The following is a 15,279-nucleotide window of genomic DNA, read 5'->3' on the forward strand; positions in this document are numbered from 1 at the left end:
AAGAAAAATGCCAGAACTAATTATTCCAGCGTTTTTACATGTAAAATCGAAAAAAAATGCCGAAACTATCAGTTTTGGCATTTTTACATGTAAAATCAAAAAGAAAAATGCCGGAACTAATTATTCCAGCATTTTTTACATGTAAAATCAAAAAAAAATGCCGAAACTATCAGTTTCGGCGTTTTTACATGTAAAATCAAAAAGAAAAATGCTGGAACTAATTATTCCGGCGTTTTTACATGTAAAATCGAAAAAAAACGCCGAAACTATCAGTTTCAGCGTTTTTACATGTAAAATCAAAGGAAAAACGCTGGAACTAATGATTCCGGCGTTTTTACATGTAAAATCGAAAAAAAATGCCGAAACTATCAGTTTCAGCATTTTTACATGTAAAATCAAAAAGAAGAACGCCGGAATTAATTATTCCGGCGTTTTTACATGTAAAATCGAAAAAAAATGCTAAAACTATCAGTTTCGGCATTTTTACATGTAAGATCAAAAAGAAAGACGCCAGAACAAATTATTCCGGCGCTTTTACATGTAAAATCTAAAAAAAACGCTGAAACTATCTGTTTTGGCGTTTTTACATGTATAATCAAAAAGAAAAACGCCAGAACTAATTATTCTGGCGTTTTTACATGTAAAATCGAAAAAAAAATGCCGAAACTATCTGTTTCAGCGTTTTTACATGTAAAATCAAAAAGAAAAATGCCAGAACAAATTATTCCGGCGCTTTTACATGTAAAATCAAAAAAAAACGCTAAAACTATCTGTTTCGGCGTTTTTACATGCGAAATCAAAAAGAAAAATGCCAGAACTAATTATTCCAGCGTTTTTACATGTAAAATCGAAAAAAAATGCCGAAACTATCAGTTTCAGCATTTTTACATGTAAAATCAAAAGGAAAAACGCCGAAACAAATAGTTTCGGCATTTTATATATAAAAACAAAAAGTAAAAAATGTTACAAAATGTTTTTTTACAATATTTAATAATAAAACTTCAGGTAACCCGAGTTACCCAAAGTGACCCGAATACTTTCAGGTCAAATGGGTCGGGTCGGGTCAGAACGGTTTACCCGACCCGACCTGACCTGAAAAAAAATTTCAGTTCGGGTTAACCAGGTAACCCGACCCGACCCGACCCAATGCGGAGCCTCTAATCGTAACCATGTCATAGTGATATTGTATTAACATTGAATTAATATTACAAAATATTTGACATTTTATTTGATATTGTAACCACATCATAGTGATATCATATTAACATCGAATTAATATTGCAAAGATATTTGACATTTTATTTGATATCGTAACCACATCGTAGTGATGTCATATTAACATTGAATTAATATTACAAAATATTTGACATTTTATTTGATATCATAACCACGGCATGTCGTAGTGATATTGTATTAACATTGAATTAATATTACAAAATATTTGACATTTTATTTGATATCGTAACCACATCGTAGTGATATCATATTAATATCGAATTAATATTGCAAAAATATTTTACATCTATTTGCTACATCGTAGTGATGTCGTATTAATATTGAATTAATATTACAAAATATTTGACATTTTATTTGATATCGTAACCACATCGTAGTGATATCATATTAACATCGAATTAATATTGCAAAAATATTTTACATCTGTTTGATATCGTAGCCACATCGTAGTGATGTCGTATTAACATTGAATTAATATTACAATTTTATTTGATATCGTAACTACATCATAATAATATCATATTAATATCGAATTAATATTACAAAAAATGTTTTACATTTATTTAATATCGTAACTACATCGTAATGATATTATATCAATACTGAATTAACATCACAAAAATATTTTTATTGTAATATATGTTTATTATTTATTATACATTAATAATAATAATTTTTTATTAGTGGATTATTATGGGTAAGTGGAGTACGTTTCTTTTCTTCCTTTTTTTTTTATTCTTTTCTTCTCTTTTTTATTCTTTTCTTTTCGTATGTGAGTGGATGGATACGTCATTTTCAATTTTAAAATATATATATATATATATAAAACAATCATGATTAATAAAATGTATTCTTTGTAAAATATATTTAAAATTTAATACATAACCTTGGGATAATAGTTAGAGCAGGTAATTCCGGGATTTTGTAAAGAATAATAAAAATGATAATATTTTTAAGTTAGTTCTTTCTTTAAATTTTTTTGAGAGTATTTTGTTTCTTAAAATCATAATATTGTAAAAAAATGCTGGTTGCTACGACTGACAGATAATGACAAATTGTCAGGCTACCCCCGGACAAAGTAATTGGAAGGCGGAAAATGGCATAAATATCCAGCTCTATTTTACAACATTTTCTTCCAGGCTAAAGCAAATATTACAAAAGAAATTGCAAATATATTTAACAAGCAATAGATACATAGCCATTGAAAAATATATTCACACTTCATATTGTAATACCACAGTCTAACAAAGAAATTGCAAATATATTTAACAAGCAATAGATACATGGCCGTTGAAAAATATATTCACATTTATACCACAGTCTAACAAAAAAATACTCAAACTACAACATATTGTAAAAAAAATATGAAAAATACGCGTATATCCTATTTTCATACCTTGTTTAACAGCTCCACTATTTATTTAAAAAACGGCTTTTTCTCTTTTGTATATGGTTAAGTGGGTACATTTTTCCTTTCTTTTATTCTTTTCTTTCGTATGTGAGTGGTGGATACATTTTCTTTTCTTTATTCTTTTTTTATTCTTGCTTTTCGTATGTGGGTGTTTTACTATGTTGAATATATAAACTAAAGTGTCCCAAAGTATTGTTAATATTGTAAAAAGATAATTAAAGTATACTTTAAAAAGAGAAAAGATGAGACGAACAAAATACCACTAGTCGAAAAAGGACAATTCGGCCTAAATTTGACCAGGTCGAATATAGGTCGAATGATGGTCTAACCTGTGTCAAATTGAGGTCAAATTTTTGGGCGCATTTAGGGTGCCAATCGTCCCAAATTCGGACCAATTATTCGACCATTATTTAGGCTTAAATTGACTAATATTCGACCTTAAAACTTTAAGCTGAATTATGGTCTAATAACAACCCATTTATTTATGAATTTATTTTGATTTTTTTTATCAAATTTATTAAATAAATGTATTTATTAATACTTAAATACTTTATAATTATATTATTATTATTGCATCTATCTAATTTACAAAAAATATTGCTAATTCAAATACAATTCCACAATTATATGATTCATGTATTCGTATATATGAATCTTTGATTGTTCTTTAGCAATCCACCCGAACCTATAAAAAAAAGAGAAGAACGGTTAGTAACCGTTCATAATATTAAAAAAAATAAGAAAAAAAACCAAGATTCGTACTTACTTACGAATCTTTAGTTTTTTCCGTTCTTCAGAAGACACCTGAGACACCCGAGACCTAAAAAGAAAAGAAAAGAACAGTTATTAGTAACTGTTCATAATAATATTAAAAAAAAAATCAAAAAAATAAACCAAGATTCGTACTTACGAATCTTGGTTCTTCTTTTCCATTTGAAGGTCAGAGAAATTTGCTCCACCCGATCCTAAAAAAAGAAAGAACGGTTATTAGTAACCGTTCATTAATATTAAAAAAAAAAATTAAAAAAAATTAAACCAAGATTCGTACTTACGAATCTTGGTTTTTCCACACAAAAGCCCGCCCGAACCTATAAAAAAAGAAAGGAACGGTTAGTAAACCGTTCCAAAATGATAAAAAAAAATAAAAATAAAAAATATATAAAGATTCGTACTGTACTTACGAATCTTTATCTTTGGATTTTCGTTCTTCGGAAGCCCACCTGAACTAGCTATAAAAAAAAAGAACACAGGTCGAAATTAGTTAAATAGGGTATCAATAGGTTATCAATAGGTTATCAATCGGCTATCAATAGGCTACCCTATTGGTAGCCTATTGAACTTGCGCCATAATCCATCACCAATCGGGCAGGCTGATTGATAACCTATTGAAAACCTATTAATACTTTATTGATAACCAATTTGATAAAAATACCAATAGGATACTAATAGGTTATCAATAAGTTATTAATTGGCTAACAATCAGCCTGCCCGATTGGTGACGGATTATGGCGCAAGTTCAATAGGCTACCAATAGGGTAGCCTATTGATAGCCGATTGATAACCTATTGATAACCTATTGATACCCTATTTAACTAATTTCGACTTGTGGAAAAGAATGGTTAATAAACCATTCGTAATAATAATAAATAAAAAAAAGATTAAAGATTCGTACTTACAAATCTTTGGGTAGTACGAATCTTTGGGTTTTCGTTTTTCGGAAGCCCACCCGAACTAGCTATAAAAAAAAAAGAATGGTTAATAAACCATTCGTAATAATAAAAAATAAAAAAATTAAAGATTCGTACTTACGAATCTTTGGGTTTTGCGTTTGGCTCCCACCTGAACTAGCTATAAAAAAAAAGAAAAGAACGGTTAGTAAACCGTTCATATATTAAAAAAAAACAAAAAAAAGAACCAAGATTCGTACTTACTTACGAATCTTGGTTTCTTGGTTTTCCTTCTTCGAAAGCCCACCCGAAACCTAAAAAATAGAAAAAAACGGTTAGTAAACCGTTCATATATTAAAAAAAAACAAAAAAAAAGAACCAAGATTCGTACTTACTTACGAATCTTGGTTTCTTGGTTTTCCTTCTTCGGAAGCCCACCCGAAACCTAAAAAATAGAAAAGAACGGTTATTAGTAACCGTTCGTAATATTTTTTTAAAAAAAAGAAAAAAGATAAACCAAGATTTGTACTTACTTACGAATCTTGGTTTCTTGGTTTTCCTTCTTCTGGAGCTCCCACCCGAAACCTAAAAATAGAAAAGAACGGTTATTAGTAACCGTTCGTAATATTTTTTTAAAAAAAAGAAAAAAAGATAAACCAAGATTCGTACTTACTTACGAATCTTGGTTTCTTGGTTTTCTTTCTTCGGAAGCCCACCCGAAACCTAAAAAATAGAAAAGAACGGTTATTAGTAACCGTTCGTAATATTTTTTAAAAAAAAGAAAAAAAGATAAACCAAGATTCGTACTTATTTACGAATCTTGGTTTCTTGGTTTTCCTTCTTCGGAAGCCCACCCGAAACCTAAAAAATAGAAAAGAACGGTTATTAGTAATTGTTCGTAATATTTTTTTTAAAAAAAAGAAAAAAGATAAACCAAGATTCGTACTTACACACGAATTGGCTTGGTTTTCCTTCTTTCATGCCCTGATTTGCCCGAAACCTAAAAAATAGAAAAGAACGGTTATTAGTAACCGTTCGTAATATTTTTTTAAAAAAAGAAAAAAAGATAAACCAAGATTCTTACTTACTTATGAATCTTGGTTTCTTGGTTTTCCTTCTTCAGAAGCCCACCCGAAACCTAAAAAATAGAAAAGAATGGTTATTAGTAACCATTCGTAATATTTTTTTAAAAAAAAGAAAAAAAGATAAACCAAGATTCGTACTTACTTACGAATCTTGGTTTCTTGGTTTTCCTTCTTCGGAAGCCCACCCGAAACCTAAAAAATAGAAAAGAACGGTTATTAGTAACGTTCGTAATATTTTTTAAAAAAAAGAAAAAAAAATAAACCAAGATTCGTACTTACTTACAAATCTTGGTTTTCCATTCGTCGGAAGTCACCCGAACCTATAAAAAAAGAAAGGAACGGTTAGTAAACTGTTCCATAATAATAAAAAAGAAAAAAAAAATTTAAGATTCATAATATAATACTTACGAATCTTAAAAAAGTACTCCTTTTCCGTCCCATTTACTTTCATTTTCCCCTTTTGTTTTACCCTTTCCTTTCATTTTCTCTTTTCCTTTCGTTTTCCCCTTCGTCTTACCCTTTTCCCTTCGTCTTACTCTTTCCCTTCATTTTACTCTTTCTCCTTCGTCTTACCCTTTCCCTTCGTTTTAATCTTTTCTCTTCGTTTTACCTTCGTTTTACTCTTTTCCTTCGTCTTACCCTTTTCCCTTCATCTTACCCTTTCCCTTCGTTTTACTCTTTCCTTTCGTCTTACCCTTTTCTCTTCGTTTTACTCTTTCCCCTTCGTCTTACCCTTTTCCCTTCGTCTTACCCTTTTCCCTTCATCTTACCCTTTTCCCTTCGTCTTACCCTTTTCTCTTCATCTTACCCTTTTTCCTTCATCTTACTCTTTCTCTTCATTTTACTCTTTCCCCTTCGTCTTACCCTTTCCCTTCGTTTTTCCGAAACCTATAAAAAAAAACAAGAACGGTTAGTAACCGTTCCATAATATTAAAAAAAAACTACTAAGATTCTACTTATGAATCTTAGTTTTTTTATTATCACGAAGCTCGTTTCGTCTGGCAATACCTGCAAGAAAAAGACGTTAAAACGTTTCTAAAGTAAAAAAAATGGCTTTCCCTTCCCATTTACCTTATTATCTAAAGTCCGGTACGTAGTTTTGACTGGCATTCCCATAGAATTACTACGAAAAGGGAAGGGCCACATTTAAAATTTTAAAAAAAATAAAATAAAATAATTTTTTTTGTTTTTTTCTGCGCCTATAGAGCCAAAGGACGAGGAAAAGAAGAAATAAAAGTTTAAAAAAGAATGCATAAGATTCTTTTTTAAACTTTTGATATGCGTAATGCGTAACGTGGCTATTCGACCAACATGGCTAGTTATTCGACCAATGTCCTAATCATAGATCATTGCTAATTAAGGTCGAATTTTTAATTTTAGTTGAATATAGGCCGAATTTTGCTAAGGCCGAATATTCCTTTTTTGACTAGTGTACCGTAAAGTGTTAATATAAAAGACAAGAGAAAAGTGTATTTTTGAAAATAAACAAAAAAATTTCATTAATAAACGCAAATTTTAGCTATTTTTAGATATCATATGCATGTAATTAAAGTGATTTTAATTGGTTAATTTTAATTTACATCATGCATATGATTTTATTGGTTAATTTTAACCAAAATTTTATATGATACAAATTAAAATAATTATTTTATTATATTTATATAATTAATATAATTATATGGCTGTAAAATAAAAATTATTTTTTATCCAAATTCTATTTGTAGTATCATGATTTGGTAGTTAGCACCTTTCTGAATTACAATTATGAATAAAGTGTACTTTTTGAACATTATCTATTACAGTAATTGGAAAAATACGTCTCCATTTATCTCCTGTTGCTTGAAGACAATAAAGTGGACATTTTAATACTGAATGTTCAACCATAGTATCTTCAAACCAATCTACAACAATAAATGCATAATATTTGTTATTATTACCCTTATGTTGAAAGATACCTTTGATTATTGCATAAGATTCTTCATGATCTTCTTCATAAATTGTGATAAAATCACTGAGATGTAGGTGAACTTTTGAAAGAATACCATTTTTTTCTTCAATTGTATATGATGCTAATTTGTACCAACTAATTGAAGAATTTATAAGTGCCGCCTCAAACTTCATATCCACATAAGATAAAAACAATTCAATTTTAAAATTACTTTACTAAAAATGGCCAATTTTTTGAAATATTTTTATAGACCTAGATACAATGGCTTTCAAAACAATTGTGCAATTATTTTGTAAAATTTTTAAAATATATCAAGATATATTTAAGGTATTTTTGAGATTAAAATATTAAAATAATATCAAAGTTAATTATATTATAATAATAAAATAATAACAAAAATATTAAAAAATTATTATGATATTATTTTGAGTTGTTTTTATAGACCTAGATACAATATAATTACAAAATAATAACAAAAATATAATAAAAACATTTTGATGTATTAAATGTATTTTTGTAGTATTTTAAAATTATTACAAAATCATTTCAAAAAAATTGGCCATTTTTAGTAAAGTATGCAAAGTCAAGAGAAGTTTATCATGTTCCTGCTTTGACATTCTTTTTTTTAAGGAAATATTGGAAATAAAATTTACTGGTGAAGTAACTATGATTCAAATGCGTCAAATTAGGTAATATAATTTATCACAGCCACAATTTGTTGCCAAGTCATTTAAAAAAACTTGTTGTCACCTGATCACTACGTTGAGGTGCAGCAACATTGATAGGGGGAGAACGAAAGGGAAAGGGAAAGGGGAAAGAAAAAGACGAAGGGGAAGGGAAAAACGAAAGAGAAAGAAAAAACGAAGAAAAGGGGAAAGAAAAAGACGAAGGGAAGGGAGAAGACGAAAGGGAAAGGGAAAATATAAAAATTATTAAAAATTAAAATAAAATATATAAAAATATAAAAATATAAAATTAAAAAATATAAAATTAAAATATAAAAATATAAAAATATAAAATTAAAATATAAAATTAAAAAATATAAAATTAAAATATATAAAAATAAAACATAAAAATATAAAATATAAAATAAAAAAAAATATAAAATAAAAAAAGTATAAAATAAAAAAAAATATAAATTAATCTCAAGCTCGAAGTTGCCATAGGTACCTTTTGTTACGTTGGTGTCTCCTACTATGCCGCATTTCTAATAATGTAAATAAAATAAATTTAATATAAATAAAATATAAGAATTAATTAAAAGATCTCTAATAATTACCAGGCTGCTCCCAGAATCTGCTTCTAAAAGACCGATAGTAACGCTGGCCTGTTCTGGTCCAGCGACCTCTACTTCCTCCATTTCTCCACTCAACAAAATCCTAAAAATATCAACACAGTTAATACATTTTTTTTTATTATCTTTATTTTATTATTGCTTTACTAACATTGAAATTCTGAATTAAATTTCGGAATCGTTGCTCACATTGTCTTGCAGAGCAACGAAATCGTAGGTCCTGGTAGAGTCGTCTTGCAGTTGTCTCCCAGAAGGAGACCCTACTTCTACCATCCATATCGTAGTAGCGCTCATTACCACGTCTTTACATTATTGTTATTTATTGAATTATTAGATAAAAGAATAATGTAAGTAACATAAAAGAAAGAAGACATCTAGAAAGATATTTTATTTTACCTTCTTTGTCTTATCAAATGGTCAGTAGCCGCATGATCCATTCTATAGGCATGTTTAAAATTTGTTAAGAAATGATTATTTTTTTTAAAAAAAAGACATATACTTCTTTACTAAAAATGGCTAATTTTTTGAAATATTTTTATAGACCTAGATATAATGGCTTTCAAAACAATTGTGCAATTATTTTGTAAAATTTTTAAAATATATCAAGATATATTTAAGATATTTTTGAGATTAAAATATTAAAATAATATCAAAGTTAATTATATTATAATAATAAAATAATAACAAAAACATTAAAAAATTATTGTGATATTATTTTGAGTTATTTTTATAGACCTAGATACAATACAATTACAAAATAATAGCAAAAATATAATAAAAACATTTTGATGTATTAAATATATTTTTGTAGTATTTTAAAATTATTACAAAATCATTTCAAAAAATTGGCCATTTTTAGTAAAGAGTTCCCTTATAAATATTTTCTCTAGTTTGAAATTCTGTTTATTTTAGTTAACATTCAAAATAATATATGCAAGTAATATATTTAAGATATCTGCAATAATAAATTTCTTTTTTATTTAAAAATTAAAAATAATATATGCAGGCAATAAGATTAAGATGCTCTTGCAATATATTTATATCAGACAATTACAAATAATAAGTTATTATCTAAAATATCGAATGAATTCAATCGCGTCAAATATGAGTTCAACTCGAGTTCAATTTGAGTTCACACGAACTAATTTATTTCACTAGATATTATGAATTTATTATACTATTTTTTATTTACAATTTTAATCGTTTAGTTTATTTTTCTTAATTGTAAAATTAAATCATATTTAATCAAGTCAAATCTAACAAAAATTAACAATTTCATCAACGCAAATTCAAACTCGAATTCAACTCGAGTTCGACGAGTTTTGAAACGATTAAATTCGCTGAATATAATAATCTAACTACATTTGTACATGCCAATTATATTAATATTATAATATTAACCCATACTTATGTTTAATTGTAAAACATAAATAATACCGATATTATTAAATTTTGATTTTTTCTTTGACCATACGAGTTGATATGTCGTACAGTGTCAGAATAATATAGCAATTGTGGCTGTAAAAGGCTGTGCTTAATTGTAAAAGGAAGTTTAACATTATTGTTTCATCATTCATTTCTTTAAACAGAAATTCATAACATTTATTTTTATCTTATAATAGTCATTTTATATTTTGACTAAGGTTGCTTGCCAAAACCTCTCCAAAATCCTGCAATAAATTTCGGCAAGATTTTACTATATGTTTACTATAGTTTCAGCAGGGTTTCGGCAGTTTCGGCAAATGGGAGTTTCAGCATTTCGGCAAAGTTTCAGCAGGATTTTTAATATGATTTAATATAGTTTCGGCATTTTCCGTATAGGTTTCGGCAGTTATTAAGAAGGTTTCAGCAAGCAACCTTAATTTTGACAATAGATAATAAATTCCATTGTTATGTAACATTCTTCAAAAATGAGACATTGGATCAAAAAATAGGAGATGGAGCGCGAAACTCGGTTATTAGAATTTAGAATTATGATTACAGTATAAAATTAGAATACATACATTATGTACACAGAATGTGTGATCTCGCGAGATGAGAATGTCCGGTTTCAAAATTAATATAAAGAACTTTAATTCAGTAAACATATTTATTTTACTTTTTTTTCGCTTATTTTTCTTAATCGAATTTTTCTATATTTTTTTTCACTAATATTTATATTATGTCTAAATGTAAAGCAGTTTATAATAATCAAGTAGAAGTTGAAACAGGTATTTATATAACTTTTTGTAAATATAATTATATTTTTTGCTTATATGTAAAGAAAATAAATAGTAAATACCAAAAATATGTATGATAGGAACGAAAAAAAATCCAAGGACTTTATCGAAAAAGAGGAGAGAAATGAATATCGAAGAAACTAATCTATTATTATTAGGTAAATATTAATTATATAGGCTTTAGCTCTTTGATATTATTCTATTAATTTTAATTGAAATAATTGAAATGATATATTATATAGAAAAAGAAGTAATAGTAGAAGATGATGTAAGGGATAAAAGTGAAGATGAAGATGAAGAAAATGAAGAAGATAAAGATGATGATAATGATAATGACAAGTTAGGCGCGGCTAAAACAGTTCTGGATCCGTTTCAGTTTTGTACAAAATTAGATATATGTAACTGGCTTCTAAAAAATCCAGACATTTTACGATTAGCAAATGAGATGAATGAATCATCTTATGTCGTTAGTTCAAAGAATACTGAAGTTAGTATTAATACAATATGGTAATATTTATTATGTCTAAATCTTTAAATAACGTATCTCATAATATTTTAGGATAAAATACGACTCTGGGATGAGTCAGTAAAGTGCTTATTTTTACGAGCGAGGAATCCGAGTAGTGAAGCACTCGATGATTTAGTTGTGAAAATTTTTCAGTTTAAAATTTATACTAGTGAAGCCAGAAGCTATTTAGAAAAAACTCGTAAGTCTTTAATTGACTTTCGAAATAAATTCAACCAAAATATTCTAAATTTAGTGGAGGAATACAAAAAAATAAGAAAGAGCAGGTATTTATTTATTTTATTGTTTTATAGTCAACAAAATAGTGCTATTTGTATAATTATTAATTAATTAATTATAGGGGTACGACTGGAAATCTTTCACAAAAAGAAATTAAAGAATATGTTGATGAAAACGTGATGCAAAAACTTTTAAACCGTCAACTCGCAGCTGTCAATATTTTGGAATTAACAAATAATGGAGGAACTGATACGTTAGTTGAGTTTGTTAAGAAAGCCGTCCACGTTTCTTGGGACGGTAAAAACTTATCTGGTATAAAGGAGTTGGATATCATGACTAAAAATTTAATTATCCCTTCTCGAAGTGGAAGTGATATAGTAAATACCCTAAAACAAGTAAGTTATTTTATTTATTTCGCACATTACGCTTTTAATAATAATATATTAATAAAATTAAATTATAGATTTAGGTGCATTCTTATAAAATTATATGACGAAGAAGAATCATTAATAAATGATTTTATAAAATTTTAATAAAAAAATAAAATTGAGTTTTATTGAGTATTTCTTTTTAGTTTATTTAATTATTATTCTTTTAATGGTATAGACTTTAATAATAATTAGCTTCAATCGAAAAATCACAAAAAGTTTTAAAAGTTTTGAATATCTGTTGAGATTTAATCATATTTGAATTTCTTTAACTTGTTGTGTTATTACCATTAAGTAATCAATTATCTGTATAAACTGTGTAAAGTTAATTTAGCTCTATTTTGAGTAATATCCACCTATAAAGAACTCATCCGTGCATTACTTAAACAATTATTGGTTGATCAAGTTCGTATAATACCAAATTTATAAAATTGTCTGATTAAATGATCGCGTAATTAAATGATCACGTATATTAAATGATCACGTATAAGACCTATTAATTCCTAAAAAGTCAATTCAACCACCATTTTATTTAACCGCTATTTATTTTATTTGTACGTTTTTTTTTTGAAAAAAAAAAACTTTCTTTCTGAAAGTAGAGTCTGCCTCCTATACCGTTTGCCGTCGTGCATAGTGTGTTATAGGAAAAGGCGGACTTGAATTATATAGGTGTAAGCTTACTTTACTAAAAATGACCAATTTTTTGAAATATTTTTATAGACCTAGATACAATGGCTTTCAAAACAATTGTGCAATTATTTTGTAAAATTTTTAAAATATATCAAGATATATTTAAGGTATTTTTGAGATTAAAATATTAAAATAATATCAAAGTTAATTATATTATAATAATAAAATAATAACAAAAACATTAAAAAATTATTGTGATATTATTTTGAGTTATTTTTATAGACCTAGATATAATACAATTACAAAATAATAGCAAAAATATAATAAAAACATTTTGATGTATTAAATGTATTTTTGTAGTATTTTAAAATCATTACAAAATCATTTCAAAAAATTGGCCATTTTTAGTAAAGTATGTTATATAGGCGTAAAGCTTATATAATTAATGCAACGAAAATCCTTTAATCAAGGGTTAAAATAGGCATGATGGGATATTCTCATATATCATGAGCTCTGTCTGTTTGAAGTGTCGTTTTATATATAATTAAGTAGGCTTAAGTCGTAAGTAACTTTTTTTATAACATTGATTATTGGAGAATTAAGTGGCAAAAATAATTTTTAGTTTGTAAGACTTTAACTCCATACCAACTTGTGTGTGTTTGGCGTATATTTTATTCCCTAACCCTTAGACCCACTTGTGGGTTGGTAGGTTGCTTTGCACTTCTTGCAGCCTATCTTTAATGGGTTTTAGGTCTACGTTTGCCCATTTAAAATTTATTAAACAGGATGTCATTCGTCCAAACACATTACAACGTTTGTTGATGAAGCTATGGTTGTCTAATAAAAGTTCGCTTTGCCAGGCAATTTATGGTGGATTCAATGGATCAAATTATAAACAACAATAATGCAGTCATATGAGAATTCCAGGCCAAAGAATAAGGGTGAATTGTCAAAGTTGAGAATATATTTGTATTTTTTTTTTAAAGCCATCATTCTCATGAACTTTTTCATTGTATCCCTAAGTTCAATGATTTTGGTAATGATGAAACTGCAGTTGTTTACAGAGGCGGGTTTCTCGCCAAACTTCTGAGGTGAATTTATGTCTGGTGTTTTCGAATATACTTATCCTTTTTGCAATAGAGTCGTAGCGAGTCTTCTTAAAGCATACCTGTGACACCCCATCCAACTTGGACAGTGTCGCTGAATCTAAAGCAAGGTACCCAGTTAATCCTCAACTTTGGGTTGATGAGTTATGATTCTGGAGTATTAAGGCATAATGTTTTGACTTACATCACCAATTTAACTCATAATTCTAATTTATTGAATTAGTTTATTATAGATTTATTAATATTTTTTTTTATCTGTTATATAATATTTAAACTAATGTATACTTTATCTGTAATTAAAATTGTTATTGTAATAAATAACCAGTAACTTAAATCTATTGAAATTAACTTTTAAATTAGATTACAAATTATTAAAATATTATAAAATTGAATTTAATGATATTTGATTGATTTGATATTTTTAAAGGTAAATTCAATATTTATAGATAATATCATTTTGATATTATTTTGATACTGAATTAATATTAAAATAATATTATATTGACATTGCATTTATTAAAAAAAAAATCATTATTGTTATAACAATATCAAAATGATATCGTTTCGTTATATCAAAACGATATCATATTAATATCGTATTTACTTTCTATTTTTCATTATTGTTATAACAATATCGAAATATCGATATGATATCGATTTGATGTTTCATCAATATCGTTATGATGTCGATTAGATAATTATAAAGTGATATCTTTACGATATCATATTGATATTGAATTAATGTTGGAACGATATCATATTAATATTGTATTTACTTCCCATTTTTCAAAAAATTCATTGTTGTTATAACAGTATCGAAATGATATCGATCTGATATTTTTTCAAACAAATATCTTTATGATATTATTTCGATATATTGAATTAATATTGAAATGATATCATTGCGATATCATAATGATATCATTTGCAAATCGATATCGCCACGATATTTATTTAACATCATTATTATATCAATTTGGTATTGTTTAAAAATTCAAGGTTTCTGTAAAGAACGTTAGAAACGTTCCTTAATTAACACATACCACCCACCCCATTTACCTATCCTGTTGTCTCGTTCGTCCAAGTTCAGCGTCCTATAAAAGAAAATGTATCTAAAAAATAAATAAAGTATTTATATAAAAAAAGAAATAAAAAGAAATTTCAGTTAAAAAACTGAAAAAGAATAAAAAAAAAGAAAATCAAAAAAGGTTTTAGATTAAAAAACTGAAAAAAAGAAAATAATAAAAAAAAGTATTGGTTTAAAGAACTGAAAAAGAAAAATAAAAAATAAAAAGAAATTTTGGTTAAAAACCTAAAAAACATATGAAATAAACCTATATCTTTTACTAATTACCAGTATCGGGATCTCATGCAATCTAAATTAAAAATATTGTAAAATAAATTGATATTTAAGTATGCTATACAACAAACAATAAAAACAAACCGTCTACTTTATTAATACGAATAGGCTTCCCATACAACTTGATTTGATTCATTATTTTAATCTGCA

The 15,279-nt window shown here is 26.9% G+C and overlaps 2 protein-coding genes across 2 annotated transcripts; one reads left to right on the plus strand and one right to left on the minus strand.

Annotated features, from left to right (window-relative positions):
- Positions 1-8,492: 8,492 nt before the first annotated feature.
- Positions 8,493-8,935, minus strand: OCT59_022125 (uncharacterized protein; the record flags this gene model as incomplete). Its single annotated transcript, XM_066144617.1, has 3 exons — positions 8,493-8,554; positions 8,627-8,726; positions 8,831-8,935. The coding sequence occupies 3 exons, from the start codon at positions 8,933-8,935 to the stop codon at positions 8,493-8,495; spliced, it is 267 nt and encodes an 88-aa protein (XP_066006061.1).
- Positions 8,936-10,802: 1,867 nt separating this feature from the next.
- OCT59_022126 (uncharacterized protein) lies at positions 10,803-12,074 on the plus strand (the record flags this gene model as incomplete). The annotated part of the gene is made up of 6 exons (XM_066144618.1): positions 10,803-10,851; positions 10,941-11,018; positions 11,103-11,347; positions 11,420-11,652; positions 11,727-12,000; positions 12,069-12,074. The coding sequence occupies 6 exons, from the start codon at positions 10,803-10,805 to the stop codon at positions 12,072-12,074; spliced, it is 885 nt and encodes a 294-aa protein (XP_066006062.1).
- Between the last annotated feature and the right edge of the window lie 3,205 nt (positions 12,075-15,279).

Source organism: Rhizophagus irregularis, chromosome 31 (genome assembly GCF_026210795.1).
Source record: "Rhizophagus irregularis chromosome 31, complete sequence".
Classification (NCBI taxonomy): Eukaryota; Fungi; Glomeromycota; class Glomeromycetes; order Glomerales; family Glomeraceae; genus Rhizophagus; species Rhizophagus irregularis.